General features: G+C 44.2%; 1 protein-coding gene across 2 annotated transcripts in view; it reads right to left on the bottom strand.

Annotated features, from left to right (window-relative positions):
• The window catches only part of tmem131l (transmembrane 131 like), a 47,959-nt gene extending 31,116 nt beyond the window's left edge, over positions 1 to 16,843 (bottom strand). For both annotated transcript variants that reach the window (XM_080858869.1, XM_080858870.1), the window contains exons 1-3: positions 16,635 to 16,843; positions 15,840 to 15,910; positions 11,843 to 11,886 (exon numbers count right to left, since the gene is read on the bottom strand). In XM_080858869.1, coding sequence (XP_080714995.1) covers positions 11,843 to 11,886; positions 15,840 to 15,910; positions 16,635 to 16,758 — 239 coding nt within the window. In that variant the 5' untranslated portion in view covers positions 16,759 to 16,843. The remainder of the gene's footprint in view (positions 1 to 11,842; positions 11,887 to 15,839; positions 15,911 to 16,634) is intronic.
• Between the last annotated feature and the right edge of the window lie 1,008 nt (positions 16,844 to 17,851).

Genomic DNA, 17,851 nt, shown 5'->3' with positions numbered 1-17,851 from the left:
ACAGCAGAGACAGGCTGATGCAGGATCAGGCATTGGCCCTCTCACTAACAGCAGAGACAGGCTGATAGGGGTATCAGGCATTGGCCCTCTCACTAACAGCAGAGACAGGCTGATGGGGGATCAGGCATTGGCCCTCTCACTAACAGCAGAGACAGGCTGATGCAGGATCAGGCATTGGCCCTCTCACAAACAGCAGAGACAGGCTGATGGGGTATCAGGCATTGGCCCTCTCACAAACAGCAGAGACAGGCTGATGGGGTATCAGGCATTGGCCCTCTCACAACCATCAGAGACAGGCTGATAGAGGATCAGTGTTTTCCCGGTGGTGGAAAAGCTCCCATCCCAACCATGTCATCTGCTGCGACCACATGTCAAAGTGGGATATGGATGCCTGGACACTGGCGGCGTGATGGATGAAAATCAGTGCTGAACCATCTGCACTCTGCCACCACTGGCAGAGAAAGGGCAAGGACAGCCCTGTGTGACACACCCAGTGTTAAACTTGGATCAGGGAGACAGAGACAGTCAGTAGGAAGCAAGATTTTACATCCTGTCATGATGACCACCAATAGTGGAGCACATCCACAACCATATGGTTCACAGGAAGGTTCAAACGCCTTTGCACTCATCTGAATGATCAGTCCGATTAGCCAGGTGAAGGATCTGGGAATTTTACTCGTCTTTCAGTTTACTCAATAAACTTTCATTTATTCATCCAATTCATTTCATTAAAGATGCATTCATCTGCGGAGGGCACATCCATTCAGAAAGGTTAAATTGAACCGTGCAGTAGACGGTCATCCCAGGCATCTTTCAGAAATAACAAGGCCAATTACCACTGCACTCTACTGCTTCAATGCCAACCTCAAAAGGTCACAACCCCTCAATTACACCAGCCAGTTAAGAACCCGCTTTTAAAACCCTGAACTTAATATTCTATGAGGGGTTAGACTGTTCAAAATGTAAGATGCTCTGTGTATAACACACGTCATATATCTGAGACAGGGACCAAAACAGCCACAGTGACAGACACTCAAGACACTGCTCGCCTATGCATGAACCCAACAATGCAGGTCATGTCCTTTCTATATTCCTTATAACTTGGTGCCTGAACTGGGCAATAGTATTTCTAGTGTAAGACTGACCTATCCACGTAGAACAAGTGTGCATCTCAAATCACAGGTGTGTATGACAAGTTTAGTTTCACTGGGCAGTAGACACTAATACTCATGCAGTGACTGTATTAATGCAACAGTTGGTTGCTCAATACAATGTTAGCATTGCACGATTTCCCAAGCACTAGAGGGTGCAGGGGACATGTTGGAGCAGCCCTACCCATCCTCAGGCCAATAGCTGGGATTTTTGCTCTAGCTGCACACGCACCAATAAAGCCTCATCATCTATTCATGTACGAGTTCTAATCAGTTCCACCCATATTGTTCTTCTTAAATGCTGTTATAAGTCATCTTTTTTGGCACATGGTGTTCACAATATAATTTTTATTGACACAATTCTTTGTAGTGTGCTTGAACTCAGCTAATTGCTAGGTCCACTGGTTTCGTTGCCGATTTTAATTGCTTATTTTCCCATTGGAAATGAATGGAGAATGTTTTTGTGATGTAGTTCAAATCTCAGCCATGCTGACAACCTACATTTGGTTCAATTCTACCCAACTGCCCAAAAAATATGATATAATGATAGCACAGCAAATGTCAATCCACCTACAGATAATTACCGTTCCTTTCTATAGTCTATACTAAGTCTATAGCTTGGTCTTTTAAACCCTGGCGGTTTTCTCTTCTCATGTGCCTAAAGACTAAAAACAATTCTGCTCTGAGATCACAGATAAATAAAAAAAAAGAAGAAGACATGGTTCAAATGGCGAGGAGTGGTCATTTCCTGCATGGGTATAAAGCAGGAAGTGGAGGGTCATTTGAATATTGTAGGGAGTGGCGGTGCTCGGAGCTGCCCCTCGTGCTGCTTGGCTGTGCTCTTCGTGCGAAAAGCAATCTGTGCTCCGATCTCAGCTAATCAGGTCCATCACATTTCAGCCTCCTGACCGCAGGGATCAGAGCTTAGAGATGGACCAGACGCAGCCTCTGGCTCAAGGCTCCAGACACATTTAAAAGGGGTCTTGCAATTCAGATCATAATTGTGAGTTGAGACGTCCTATTCTGACTTTGCTCATAGGGGGTTCAGAGCAGAGGGGAATAAGGGTGACGCTGAATCAACCTGAAGTTCAAACAGAAGGGTGGGTGGGGAAACGTCAGTAGCGGGATTGAACCTCCATAGTTTTTTATCCCAGTGGGAATGTCCCCTAATGGATCATCTGTGCAGTCTGTGTACTTCTGCCAGTCCTGGTGTAAGCCTGATGTCTTTGTGTGGTGTGTGTAATGTGAGGTGATGGCGTCATGCTGCTGCTTAAACCACCATCACCTGTCAATCTGACTGTTCTTGGCTTTCTGAGTGCATGCAGGGGAGATGACGTCGTCACGCTACACTGAGACGAATCGAGCGTGACGCCCAGGGTGGGCCGGGCTCGCTGCTTTTAAACCTCCACTCCCTCCTGACTCACTCTTCCTGGAAAACGATGAAGGCTTTTAAAACTCCAAGTCCCAAGGGGAAGCTGGGGGGGGGGCTTCGCTCGTACCAACTCGCCCGAATTCATAGCCCTCTTTTGTTTCGTTTCATTCTCCAGCTGCTTTCGCAAAACCTCAGCCGTAAAACAATGTTCGTGTCGAAGCGCACAGAGTAAATATGCCACGGAGAGCTAAATAAGAAAATAAGAGATCCAGTCTGTGCAAGTAAGCCTTCCACAGGGTCCACAACAATGGTCTCATTCAACGTTAAGACTGGAACAGAACCCAGAATGGCACCACAGCCCAGGGAGCCAGTGAAGTGGTTCAAGATGCTCTAAATACTTTCCAGCAGTTTTCATGCTTTATCTGCTTCGATTCCAGCTTTCATTAGCACATAGCAAAACAACCAATCCCATGCTTTAAAGGAGGCCAGAGGAGGGATGTTTACACACTTCCAGAGCAAAGAGATGCTTAAAGGGTAACAGCCTGGTGACAAGAGAATCATGATGTGTTGGACAGTACATGAGCTCTAGCCCAGCTCTCTTACTGGTGACAGGCTGACCAATCCGTGATCAACAGGTCTTTATTTGGAAAGTTATTCAAGAATGCCCTCGAATCGGCCTTCCATAACAAGGCTGTGTATTTACAAATGGCAATTTCAAAGCTTCAACAACACTTTTCTGCTCATTAGATTTTCCTCTCCCTGACAGAGGAAGCTGTACTTGAGAAAAAAAGGCTACAGCAGAATAAAAGAATAGTAAGGTCTCAGGGAATAGTGAGTGAAGAAACCTTTATGTACCGGCAATTGCCATTCATTTATTCTCTATTCTCACTGACAGGGCTTTGTATTAGAATCAAGACCTACTAATGCTCAAGGATGAGCAGCATAATTGGGTTGTTTGATGTCTGCTCTCCACAGCAAACACTAGCCTTATAACTAGCATCATCCACTGCTGATCCTTGTTCTCATAATAGCCACATCATTTCCTCGGTCCACTCCAAAGAGTAAAGGATCAATGACAGCTCATGAAATAGCCTGCTCATGAAAGTGCAGACAAGATGCCAATAACACTGGCACATGTTATCCTTTTGGACTGTTACCCAACATTATCAAAACCCAGTTGACATATTGGCTTAGTGCAAACACAAGGGGAGGGCAGATTCCCATTGCTGCATGCCGCTCCAAACACACCATTCTCAAAGTCTTAGCGCGCAGAGGACAGTCACAGCATCCACTACTGACACAGCACCATGACCTCATGTGGAGTGGTCCAACCTTAAGGAGCCCTCAGGTAAAGGGGGTAAATCAGTCCATGCAATCAAAGAAAAGGCACCTCTAGTGGAAAGTAAGCAGGCTCTCTCTCAAAGTCACCCAGAGACAGCGCATACTCAAGTACTCACAGTCTAAAAATCAATTCAAGTGCACAGCGATTATTTGGCAAACAGAACGTTCCTTATGTTATCAATGTTGCCTTTCATGCGGAGCGACAACAAAGAAAGAGTCCACATCTGCTGGCAGGTTTCCAGGAGGCCTGTGCTGTGCATGTTCAAACAGCACAGGAGACAGGGCTGGAACATGGAGCCACTTGTTTGCAGTTTGAGTGCAGTGCACACTCCAGCAGGCCAGCCCAGGAGGCAGGCAGGCAGGCAGGCAGGCAGTCAGTCAGGCAGGCAGGCAGGCAGGCAGTCAGGCAGGCAGGCAGGCAGGGAGGCAGGGAGGCAGGCAGTGAGGCAGGCAGGCAGTCAGGGAGGCAGAGAGACAGGGAGGCAGGCAGGCAGGCAGGCAGGCAGGCAGGCAGTGAGGCAGGCAGGCAGTCAGGGAGGCAGAGAGACAGGGAGGCAGGCAGGCAGGCAGGCAGGCAGGCAGGCAGGGAGGCAGGCAGGGAGGCAGGGAGGCAGGCAGGCAGGCAGGCAGGCAGGCAGGCAGGCAGGCAGGCAGGGAGGCAGGCAGGCAGGCAGGCAGGCAGGCAGGCAGGCAGGCAGGCAGGCAGGTAGGCACTGAGGCAGGCAGGCAGGCAGGCAGGCAGGCAAGCAGTCAGGGAGGCAGAGACAGGGAGGCAGGCAGGCAGGCAGGCAGGCAGGCAGGCAGGCAGGCAGGCAGGCAGGCAGGCAGGCAAGCACTGCTATTTGTGTCTGGGTGAGTAAGAGCAGCTCTTGGCAGCAGGCAGGGAGAGATGGATATGTGGGCGTAGGACAGCAGGAGGTGTGAAAATTAGCACTCCGAGGGTTCATCTGCCTGCTTTCCACTATACTATAGGGATCTATAGGGATCTATAGGAAGAGATTGAGAAAGGATGTGTATGTTTGTGTAGGGGTGGAAGAGAAGGACAAAGGAAAACTGCAGATTCTGAAAGCAAAGAGGAGTAGGAGGGATACATTGAGGATGACAATGGCACACATGAATATGAGCTGTACACAGTGACAGATAGAGATGGATGGATAGACAGAGAGAGAGGGATAGAGAGAGAGAGAGAGAGAGAGGGAGAGAGAGAGGAAGAAAGAAAGAGAGAGAGAGAGAGAGAGAACCCAACATCAAGTGCAGGCCAAAGCCAAAGTGCATGCAATGCATGTAAACTTTGAACATAAAGGACACACACACACACACACACACACACACACACACATATATATATATTGCACAGCCTCCTTATCAAACACTGATCTCATCAAACAGGCTGGCACAGTACAGTGTGTTCGTCTTGCGCTCACAACAGAACACACTGCAGCCATCAGTGTGATAGATAGGGCATGTTTGAGACTGTTTCTTTCTGCGGTGCATTTAGGGACTGAGTCAGCGAAGCAGTGAGCTCACACACCGCACATAGCAGCCTTGGCAGCACCCGGAGGGGGGGGGGGTAGGGCTGCTGCTGCAGTTGCCACCCAGTCAACCCAGAGCCAAACAATCATGCAGGTTCTCCTTATGAACTCTGCACTCCTGTGTCACTTCTTGCCCTGTCGTTTGGTGGGGCTATGGTGTGGTGCAGAGACTCTGGCATGATCACACTGAGCAGCAGTGGCTCCTGTCCAAGAGGAGTGTAAGAAGAGAGCTCGGTCCACCCACTAACCCGCTGATAGGGAGAAGACATTTTATATGAGCTCAGGATTATAGAGTGATGTGGTGAAAGGGGGATAAATGTCTTACAGCATGGAAGCAGTTGGTCGAAAGACGGGTGGAAACATGCAGTACATATGGGCTTGTGATAATCTCTATGAAAAAAATAGAACCATTTAAAAGAGGAACTAGTTGAACCTAGAGATTGAACCTAAGGAAGACAACAGGGAGTATATCAGGTAAAACACCCTTCACTTGTACAATTACGCCCACACAGGAAACTGAAAAAGTTCTTAGTTACATTTTTTAAGAAATGCATGTATTGTGAAAGCAGAAACTGGAAACAGACCCCCAACATGCACTGTGCAGTATTTCTTGTAACAACGTGCTGTCTGTTGACCAATCCAATGCTGCCAATAATATTCATGATCCTCCAGGGCTTGTCTCACTTCCTTTTGGTGACTGACATAACCTCCTCTGATGGAGAAGCTGAACATCTCTTGAAAGTGACAGTAGGAGCAGGAGTAATGCACCAACTTACCATCACACGACCTCCCACTAACCTCAAATACAAACAGCATAAATAAACATTCTAAGCACATGATCCACAAGAATTTCTGCAAAGTTCTCTTCAACTGAATGCAGCCTGTCGTATTTAGCTTGCATGCAAAGCTAGTATGTCAATATGAACTGAGAAGCTTCATCTTGTTGGCAAAACAGAGTGACAGTACTTCTGAGTAGCTGTACAGGTGACCTGTTATTTCTTTGAGATACTAAAACTGGATATTAGATACCAAGATAGGTTTAATAACTAATTGTTCTGTAAAAGCCCATTGTGAGCGCCTAAACTATTCCTTTACTTAAACTGGTTCTAAATAGATAAATAAACAGGGTGGGAGAGGAAGTCTGGTTGTTTGTTGGGCCTGTAAACTCTGCTCTCCCCTCTGGACGAGGTCAATGTGAGGGAAGTCACTGTGTGTGTGTGTGTGTGTGTGTGTGTGGTGTTACATAACAGCAGTGCTCACAGCTGATCCTCCACCGCTGGAGGTGCCAGTCGATTCCTAAGCTGTCAGATATTATCATGTCACCCGTCAACCCTCGCTGTGTCACAGCCGGGGTCAGAGGTCAGAGTCAGAGGGGATTTCACCCGTCTAAGGCCAGACACACACACAGACACAGACACACACACACACACACACACACCCACACACACACACCGACAAACACTGACACACCCACACCCACACACTGACACACCCACACACACACACTCACACACACACACACCCACACACACACGCTGGTGGCACTCCATTAAAACTATTGGCAGGCTGCAGTTTAGAGGCAAGAAGCGACTGGTCTTATTGATCAACTCTTTTCTCGTCAATAATATGGCATTTTAAAAGACAAACAGTAGTTGGTGGCAATATGAAGCATTTGGGTCTGGGAACGTATTATAAATAAGTGCACTTTGCTTCAACAAAGAGAAATTGGAGTTTCTCAGAATATCCCCTGCAGTAAAGTGTTAATACAGAGTTGTGGCGGATTTTTTTTTCCACCTGGTATTCCAGCCTGTTTGCATTTTATAGCACTTGTGATGGGCATGACCGACCGATCTACTACGTTCCTGTGACTTCACAGCATGACGGAATCGCTGACATGCGAATTAAACTGTATTTTGAAAACTAAAAAAAAATCAAAACAAAAAATAGATTTCCCCTCTATCCTTGTTTCAAGTTTTTGCCCAAAATGTTTCTATGCCATTTCAAAGAGGTTACTGTTATTCCATATGCAGTGCAGTGGAGTGAATGTATAGAAACAGGATGTGCCGTTTAAAAGGAGGCTGTGTTAGTTTCATAACACATGGCCTGAGATCTGCGGCATGTCAGGCGTGTGGGAGAATGAGGCAACACAGTAGGGCAGTGTTCTCCAGCTGGGCAGCTCACTCAGGTACCCTCATCTGTTTGGTCAAGACCAAGGGGTGTGTGTGTGTGTGGGTGTGGGTGTGTGTGTGTGCGTGTGTGTGTGCGTGCGAGTGTGTGTGTGTGAGAGAGAGAGACCGGGTGTTTATGCTCATCTGTTTGGTCAAGACCTAGGGGGGTGTGTGTGTGTGTGTGTGTGTGTGTGTGTGTGTATGTGTGAGTTTGTGAGTGAGTGTGTGTGTGTGTGAAAGAGAGAGAGACAGGGTGTTTATGCTCCAGCCGTGAGTCTGTTTTTAACTGGCGTGCAAAAAAAAAATGCACCACTCAGCAGTATGCTGACATCTCTGTGAGGTTTTGGCCCATTCCATAATGCAAATATCCTGGTGGTTATGGATCCATGCAGGGTTTTTCATTGAATACTTCAAACATTTTCTCACTCACCTCACTATAAATGCACCCTGCCCTCAAAGTCGGTTTTCCAGAACATGATTTAACCATGTTAGGCCGGCTTTACTGGTCATATCTCAAGATTTTACAAATATATAAAAACTTAAAATCTCTCATTCTGAATATTGAGACGAACTCTGTGGATACGAACTTCAAACTAATGTCACTACAGAATTTGTTTATTTATTTATTTCCTCTCTGTGGTGGGGAATAGATACCATCTCCAACGTCTGAAAACATGCAGGCAAGCTGCAGCTCAAAACAGCAAAACAGTTCAGACTCAAGGTTATGATATGTTCAAAAGCTATGTTCACTGCATCTTTTATGTGAGCTTTCTGCGCTCAATGGGCCCTTTAACTCTGTAGTGCCACAGCGATTCATGGAATAGACTGATTGATGACCCACGAGATCAGCACTTAGGACTCCTAAAGATGCACTTAAGACTCAACTGTTTGTTAGTGTGTAATGTCAAAACGTAAAGTTACATTCTACTTTTTAGTGTTTATTTTTGACAAAATGCTGTAGGCTTCATTATAAAAGTATAGTACCACCACACATGATCCCCGGTTTCTATTTCACCCAGCTACGTATGTACAACTCTCACTGCACTAAACTAACCACGGAACTAGCCACTTCTTTGTGCCCGACACATAAACAACCAGAGAGGCACACTTTTCCCTCACCACACAGCTGTTTGCAGACGATAGCAGGGGTGGGAGGACAAAGATCTAGGTCTGCATGTGTGTGTGGAGGGCAGATGTGGTTAAGAACCGGCTAGACTGCTTTCTGTTGTTTACCAAGTGGAAGAACATGGGTGACTCAGAGGAGTCTATACACTCTATGCGCAGACATTGCCCTTAATTAGCAGTTTAGCACACATATATACACATTAATATGATTTATTTCTATACTCTGATCATTTATGTGGTCAAAACTCTACATACTACAGGGTAAACACAATATCACACTCGCTTTAGGTACATTTGAATGCAGCCCATACATTTTCTATACATATTTGTCTACGCCGTGACATTAGCAGAGAGCAATGCTGAGAGCTGCTTTGTCCCAGTCCTCCCCCCATAGTGAAGCGTATCCTTGGAGTGCGGGGGGGGAGTGGTGGCAGTCAGTGAGAGAGCTGATAACCCTTCGGGGCTGGCTAGCTCTTCAGCAGTACTCCACACTCTGTCTAATCCTGACAGGAGCCCAGGCACACTCAAGCAGTCCACTACAATTAGCCCTGCGGTCCCCAAAATTAGGGCGATTATGGGATAATGGCCTTTGCGGTCCATGCCGCCTACATGTGCTCGGTTCATTAGTCTCTGACAGCTAATCAGTTGCTAGCTTTGGGTGATCACTATGGTCTTCTGATTCAGTGACTGACCTACAGGGCGTTTGCCACCTCTCAAACGTGCTACACAGCACCCAGCGGCCTAAAGAACAGTGATGACCTTTCAACATCAGACTACAGTCCTTTTTAGGTGCTGCAAACGAAAACACAGAGGCATACTGTCTCCCATCAGAAGAAGACAGAAGAGAAGACAAGACACACACGAGGACACACACGAGGACACACACGAGGACACACAGCACATCCCCCTGCCAGTATACTTTAAATAAGTAGACACAAACCAGTGGCTACAGTGACTCTGGTCTGGTAAGTCTGGTAACCGTTAGAGGGGGAACAGCTTCAAATAAACACAGAATAAGAATCTGTACAGCTCCCCCCGAAAACGAAATCGCAAAGTATCAAACTACCTGCTTCAACCAACATGCAAAATAGCAAAGCTACAACAACAAAGGGTTCGCAATCATACAGTAGATTTCATCCTCCCTTGTCAAACACTGGGGCCTAACCTCTTTTGGTGACTTCATACAGGCATTTATACCCAACAAACTGATTAACAAATGTGTAGTGAGCATGCAATTACAGAATATTAATAGCCAGCCAATATAAAGATGACACATGTACAGTAAAGGTAGTTACAAGTTTAAATTGAAGGGTTGAAAAAGTATGCTATTGCAAGAAATGTATGGCTGAAATATGCAGTCTGCGATTCGGTTTCACAAAAAGGTTAAAGGTCAATATTAGAACAACAGCCAATCAAATTACACCCCCCCCCTTCTGTGCTGCTGAAGCACTGAGTTGACGGTCTGGGACTGTTTATGGCTCGGTTCGAGACACTGTGTTCGTTTCCCATTTACAGAGCCAGGACTTTGTACGAACACTGGAGATGTTTTGTTAGTGCAAACACTGAACGGACAGCTAAAGGACTGTGAGGAGCACTTCATTGAATCTGAAAAAGGTGTATGGGATTAATATCGCGGATTGGACCATTAAGATTAAATTTCTTGCCTAGATGTTGTGCATACTAAGCACTACTCAGTCAGTACCTACAGTACCAGTCAAAAGTTTGGACACACCTTCTAATTCTTTAAGAAGTTTTTTCTTTACTTTTGTTATTTTGTACATGGGAGATAACACTTTTTTTGTTAAGTACATCATTCCATATGTGTTCTTTCGTTTAGTTTAAATGTCTTCTGTATTGATCTACAATGTAGAAAATAATAAAAGTAAAGAAAAAACTTTAGGTGTGTCAAATATTAAAGGTGTGTCCAAACTTTTGACTGGTACTGTAAGTGCTGTAAGCTGCATCAACTCTCCACATCAAAGATGACATTAGATGGATGTTTCACAATCTATGACAAGCTATAGTACTGAAACGCTACTGTATCTTTTTGAAAGCTTCATAGCCATCAGCCAACCATGTAGAGTCTATTTTAATGAGGACTCAAATGTGCTAATGAACAGCAGCTTAGGAAAGTATGAATGAGAGTCCTTTTTTTTGATGGGAAAACTGCTTCCTAAGAGTGAACCATTTCCCTGGCCTGTCAGACCTCCCTCTCCATATTCTTTCAAGGAGTTCTAAAATTAGTCATTAGTCTGGAATGTAGAACTGTGCAGTAAACCTTTCTGTGCCCCCCTCTCTCTCTCACTCACACACAGAGATTTCCTCCCTCTCACAAACACACAGCATATGGCAGTGCAGAAGAGTACAACTACCATGGATTGCACACAAACGTTCACAAAAAACGTTCACACAAACGTTGCATACACTTAAATGTGGGCAAATGAGCTTCCCACAGACATCTGATGTCTCCTTTTCATCACCACAAAACCATCTGCATATTACAACCGCTTATCCTAACAGCGAGCCAAGCGCATACTGTTCTCACCCAGCATGGCAGTGTCATTTTATGCATGTTATTATAAGTGTATGTAATCCATACAATGACAGCCTGCATATAAAAATGCAAGCCATAATGGCATCCATCGCTGAGTGAAAAGGCCTTTAGAAAAGCTCTTAAGTGTTGTGACCTTTATTTGTCACTCTTTTCTTACTGTTTTCTTTTTTCCGGAGGAGAAAAAAAACAAAAACAACCTCATGCACACCTGTCTTGCATGACTTCCATCAACCACAAAACACAATATGCCACAGTGGTATTCTTCCACTGGGCTCAGCTATGCTTGAATGTTTTACATGTTTTTCCTGTTTAACATTAATTTATCCCCGCTCTTCACATGGGGAATACCTTAAAGCCAAGACTCTCAACAGACTTCATATAAAAAAAATGCTCCAATACAAAGATGCTTCCCACATGAACACTAACACGGTCTGCCTACTGTGCATTCTAAAGCAGCTGACTGCGGATCAGAGCTCGCCCACAGCGGCTCGGGCCTGATTCTTCTGGGGCTGGCTCAGGATCAGCTGTTAACAGCTACAGAGCACAGCCAGAGCAGAGAGGCAATCTGCGGGGAGTTCAGGTGGATAATGAGATCTTACCTCTCTTCCTGTGGGAGACTCTCTTTGCTGTGCTCTTCCTCCGCCTGGGGAAAACAAACACACGTAAACCACAGGTTAGGAAAACGCCAACTGCAATGAATACTTGTGTGCAGCTGCTGCACACGGATAACGTTCACCGGTGACCCATCACAGAGCTTCAAATGCACACATGACTCTTGTATAGACTTTACTAAACAATCATCTATGTTGACAATTTAGGCAAGCACAGACTTGAAACTAATTTCTGTCCAAAAAGCATTCAGCCAGATTATACTATCTAAATTTGAATAATAGCAGCTGATGGCTCAGTGCATAGCCTAAGGTGGTTTTGCTGAGTAAGTGCTTTTCACAATAACTACCTTTTACTAAAGCTCTCTGCTAGGGTAGGACGACTGGGCTCCTATGTAAACAGTCGTATGCCCAATGGCTATACCATGCCTCCATAAAAAATGTGGTTTGTTGAGAAGCATCAGACGCCTTTTACTCTGTGCGTGTAGAGCATCTATGTGCTGCCAGTGCCAGGTATGTGGGAGTGCCGGGATTTAAATAAATTACTTCCAAACATGCAATGAGTCTGAGTGTTGAGATGGCTGTAAATTGGAGAGCTGTAATTTCACTGCTGGTGTTTCATATGCCATTAACATAACGCCTTATAAATGTAGGCCATCCCCGTATGCTGCATTAAGAACAACACAACCCAATGTGCCATTAGGTCACTCTGAATGGAATCTACCTAAACTCTTATTCATCCTTGTCATTCTTACTGTCAATTCAACCAAGCTTTATTTTGGGTCAATCTTTAGATGGCCTACGGTTGGCCTAACAGTTTTTCACTAAATTCTTTTCACACTGTGTATGTGATGTCAAGATATCCCCGTCTATTCACGGCTTCAAACCATATTCAATCCAATCCAAAGGGAGCTCAACTGAACAGTTGATCACATAAGTGAAATCAGCCACTTTGCTGGATCAAAACAATACTGCAGCAGCACAGGGCTCTTTCAGATGAGGACTCTGTCTTGTCTTCTACAGACATGGGAGATGGGAGATTTGCAATATCACTGCCTATGGATTACTAAATGTCACGTCAGATGACGGTCATGTATTGTGACTGAGGTACAGTCCACATTTCTAATCCCATACACTTTGTCACATTCAGGTAATTGCTTCTCACGGTCATCTAGCTATCCGTTCAGTGTGTGCACTAAAAAAACAACAACTCTAGTTTGTACACAGTCCTGGCTTTGTAAACGGGAAACAAACACAGTGTCTCTGAACGAGACGTAAACAATTCCAGCCAATCAACACATAGCACAGAAGGGAGAGGTGGCAGTTGAGCTAAATTATCAACAAACTTTCACCAGAACTGTGGACCTTGGACTGGGTGTTTTCCAAGCTGTGACAACCAAACAAATTGCACATGTACATAGATTTCACCATCTAAAGTACTAGACTGCCCCTCCTCCTTTCGAGTAAAACAAGAGGGAGCACCTGTGTTTTATTACAGAGATCGGTTTCTAAGACCGGTTGACACATACCCTTCATCAAAGACGGTAGATAACATCATCGCACCTCAGGATCATGCATGTCTCAGTGCCACACTATGCCAGCTGTTAATCTATCTGCCTAAAATAACACCAACTTTGGTATCTGTCTATTCAGGTCAGATATGTTTGACATCTCACTCAGGGGTAACAATTCGCCCTCTACTATGCCATAAACACAAATTTCCGTCACCTTACATGATCATCAGAATAAAGTCAACTGCGTTTCAAATTTATGGACCCTTCAATGGCTGGACTGAAACAGATTTGACAGACTTTTGGGACAGTATCTTGTTAGTTGGAACACCTGTGTTCCTGTATGCAGAAGGAGCAGATAAGTGTATGCCTTCCTCACAGCTACAGTAATCATACTTTTAGACATATAGCAGCCCAATCATGGCCTTGTCCAATGGCCAGGTGTATTGGTCAACATCAATGACTATACAAAAACAGTTGTTTTGTTACAGGCATTGGTCACCATTGACTGACACTGAATAAGCTCACAACCACATGATGCATGATATAACAAAGAACCCAGTAATACATCTCTAAAATAGAACATTCTTCAAAATAACCATTACAACAACAAAGTGGCCTGCATTGAATGCAACCACAAACACTAGTCTCTCAGCACTGTCCCCAATGTACAGTGCAGTCAAAAAGTATTCAGACCACTTCACTTTTATAACATTTTGTTATGTTGCAGCCTTATCTCCAGGATCTCCTCACCCCTCATCTCACACCAAGGACTCTTAGGTCTGGACAAGCAAACCTTCTGGCAGTTCCCCGGACAAATATGTCCAGAATGGGAGATCGTGCCTTCTCCTCGCTGGGGCCACGACTCTGGAACAAGCTCCCGGAGAACATTAGGGCTTTGGACTCCATCACTTCTTTTAAATCCCACCTCAAAACCCATCTTTTTATATCTGCCTTCGCCTAAAGTCCTGGTTTCTGTTTTTCTTTTATTTCTTTTCTGTATTGTTTTGAAGGCACTGTTTTAAATTGCTATTGTGACCCTGTTAAGCACCTTGAGACATCTTTGTATGTGAAAGTGTGCTATACAAATAAAATGCATTATTATTATGCCAAACTTATTTTAGAATTTTTGTGCACATTTTCAGAAGTATTCCTTTGCTATGACACAGGTTCACCCCTATTCATCTTGATCATCTTTGTAATGTTTCTACACCTTGTTTGGAGTTAACCTGTGGTAATCATTTGAAATGGCACACACCTGTCTATATAAGGTTTCACAGCTGACAGTTGATCAGAGCAAAAAAACAAATAATGAGGTTGAAGGAACTGCCTGGATTGTGTCAAGGTATAGATTTGGGCAAGGCTACAAAAAAGTTCTGCATCGAGGGTTAATAAGAGCATAGTGGCCTCCAAAATCATTAAATGGAAGAAGTTTGGAACAACCAGGACTTTTCCTAGAGCGACAAAAAAAGCACTTAAAGGACTGTGAAAAACAAGATTCTCTGGTCTAATGAAACCAAGATGGAACTGTCTGGCCTCCATTCTAGGCATAATGTCTTGAGGAAACCAGGTACCCCTTATTCCCTGCCCAATTCCATCCCATAAATGAAACACGGTAGTGGCAGCATCATGCTGTGAGGGTGTTTTATAGAGGCAAGGACATGGGGACTGGTCAGGGTTGAGGACAATCTTAACGGAACAAAGTAGAGGGATGTCTTTAAGGAAAAACAGGTCATGAGCTCTCACACTATGACAAAGGTTCACCTTCCAACAGGACAATGTCCCTGAAAATAGCTGACCACCGACGGTCACCATCCAACCGCTTGAGAGGGAAAGTATTGTAGAAAATCACCAAATTCAGGTGTGCAAGGCTTGCCGCGTCATACCAAAGACGACTCGAGACAGCCAAAGGTGCTTCAACTAAGTACAGAGTAAAGGGTCTAAATACTTGTCAGTGTGATTTTCAGTTTTTCCTTTTAAATAAATTACTTATTAAATGAATAACACAAATAATAAGCACTTTTGTCATCATGGGGTTTATTGAGGTTTGACATAAGGCTGCAACCTGACAAAACGTAAAAGTGAAGGGGTCCAAATACTTTCTGAATGCAATGTAACTAATGCTTAACTGAACAGTCCATATGGACATACCCTCTTCCCGCCACGGACTGGCTGCATTCCTCACAATCACGACCAAAACAGAAAAAAATCTTTTGCTTAAAACTTTCTCAACAATTGAAACCGCGCATCATTTAACATACTTCTACATCAATCAGATCACTTTTTGCTTCGGCCAACATGGATACAAATGTTGCTATTTACTCTCATTCTACACGTGCTGTGGGAAAGGCAGTAGTCAACAATGGGGCTGTATGATGTCAGTGCGCATCTGAGGCGTGAACGTGTTTTGTTTGTTTTTAGACCCATAGCTTTTAAATGTGAAACAGTAAGTTAGGACCTTTGTTTATGGCACATACCTGTGTAGGAACTAAAAAGTCCACATCATCTGCCTGCAACACCTCCACCACGCTGGATACCGAAGTAAGGGCTTATTTGATGCAAGCAAGGAAGAAAGAACGCAGTGTAAACACATGGTACAACACAATAGCCTAAACACCATTCATCAATAGGTCTATCACAATGGGAAATTAAAATGTGGTTCATACAAACGGAGTTTATAAATGCACATGGCCTGCAAGTCTCATGGAGCACGTTTACGTGTGGCTCGGGCTGCTCAAGGATGACAAAGGCGTGTAGCTTTCACCTATCTAGACCCATTACGAGAACGCTAGCTTTGCTAGCAAATTACTACCGTCAGTTACCCATACAGAATAAATATTGGACTTAAACTAACGACATACCCAGTACCTCAGCCGACTTTCCATGTTTACCATCTTGTTGTTGAGAAACACAATGACATTTCTCTACAACAACAGTTAAGATTGACTGCTCAGAGACGCGAATGCCCTGAAATAGGCTGTGCATCTAACACAGGAAACTCAACAAAAACGGTCAGCCCGAAATGAAAGCTAAATGTATCATTGCTTTTACTGAAGTACCAAGTGAGTCATATCATCAAAGTTGTGATAAAATAGTAATTACAACCGATTTTAAATCCATAACTTTAAATTCGACGTAGGCACTGTTATGGAAACAGAGCAGCTTTCCAGTTTTCGCAGCTCGACTCGTACATGTCAGATTTCAAGCTTTCAGTTCTCTCCGACATTTTCGCAGATGGTCTATCTGAAAAACAAAATTGCTCCGAGTCAGACCTGGCAGTTGGGCACCTCCGTGCTGAAGGCAGGACAACAACAGCTGTAGGATCCCAAGTAGTATATTAATCCATGTTTTTCTGTGGCAGTGGCTGCCTTGTTGGAAGTCCCTTTGCCCCGCCATGCTGCTACGTTCAGCTAGCAGCCTACCGTGTGTCCGCTAGTAGCAAGCTGCTTTCTCTTTCTCTCGTTTACCCCTCACACACCCTCCTACCTCGCCCTTCTCCTAGCTCAGTGGAGTCGGCGCCGACTATAACGTCGGACTGATGGTCTGCATATATGCTGACGCTAAAACTGATGGGAAGACTCACAGACTTCACAAGTGCCAAGATTCAAATATGAAAATATTGACTTGTCCAAGGCATAGGGCCAGATAAGAAATATTTTGGAAGTCTTTGTCTTGTACCCAAAGGCAACTCATAATGGTAAACTTATTTAATTTTGTTTTGGTTAAGTGGTGTGCTTGTCATGTGCTTGTCTCATTCAAACCAATTCTCCCTACCAAACTTGAATAAAAAAAAAAAATACGACTCTTAAGCCAGCCAGCCTAAAAAAGCAGTTTGTTCCTCTTGTGAAGGTACATTTTTATTGTCATGGCTACTATAAGCAGGTGCAGGCATCGGAGCTTAAGGAGACGCTGATTAAGATTGCACCTTGGTAAAAAAAAATATGCGCATTGAAATACTAGCTGTAATTTTTTTAAACGCTTATTTTGCAATAACACCGCCATACATGTCAGGTATCTGCAGAACCTGACAAAACTTCAAACCTTTCATCTGAAAATTTGAAATGAATATACATTTGTAGGCTAAATACAGGCACACCGTTGCCTGAAAAACGCAAATGAAACATTACAACAGTCTTGCTTTATGAACTGAAAGACTAAAATGATAAACATTACTTCATTGTCAAAATCAGCATACCATAGACAATTTAGGGCTCCACCTTCAGGCTGATCACCAAAGTATGGCTCAACAGGATAAACAGGTTGGCACTTGCACAGCACATAGACGTCTTCATGGGAATATCACAAAGGAATCTCTTCATTGGACCTCTTCTAAGTATATTGCATTTTACTATGGTATGAAAACAACATAAAAAGTAACTTAGAAGATCTGTTTGACATTGACGGAAGATCTAGGAGAAGAGGCACTGGATGTGCACACATTTGTCTCTGGATGGACTGATTAGGAAAGTTGAACAGTCCAAAGATACAT

Source organism: Sprattus sprattus (assembly GCF_963457725.1).
Source record: "Sprattus sprattus genome assembly, chromosome: 20".
In the NCBI taxonomy this organism is placed as follows: domain Eukaryota; kingdom Metazoa; phylum Chordata; class Actinopteri; order Clupeiformes; family Clupeidae; genus Sprattus; species Sprattus sprattus.
This window is presented reverse-complemented; position numbering and strand designations above follow the sequence as displayed.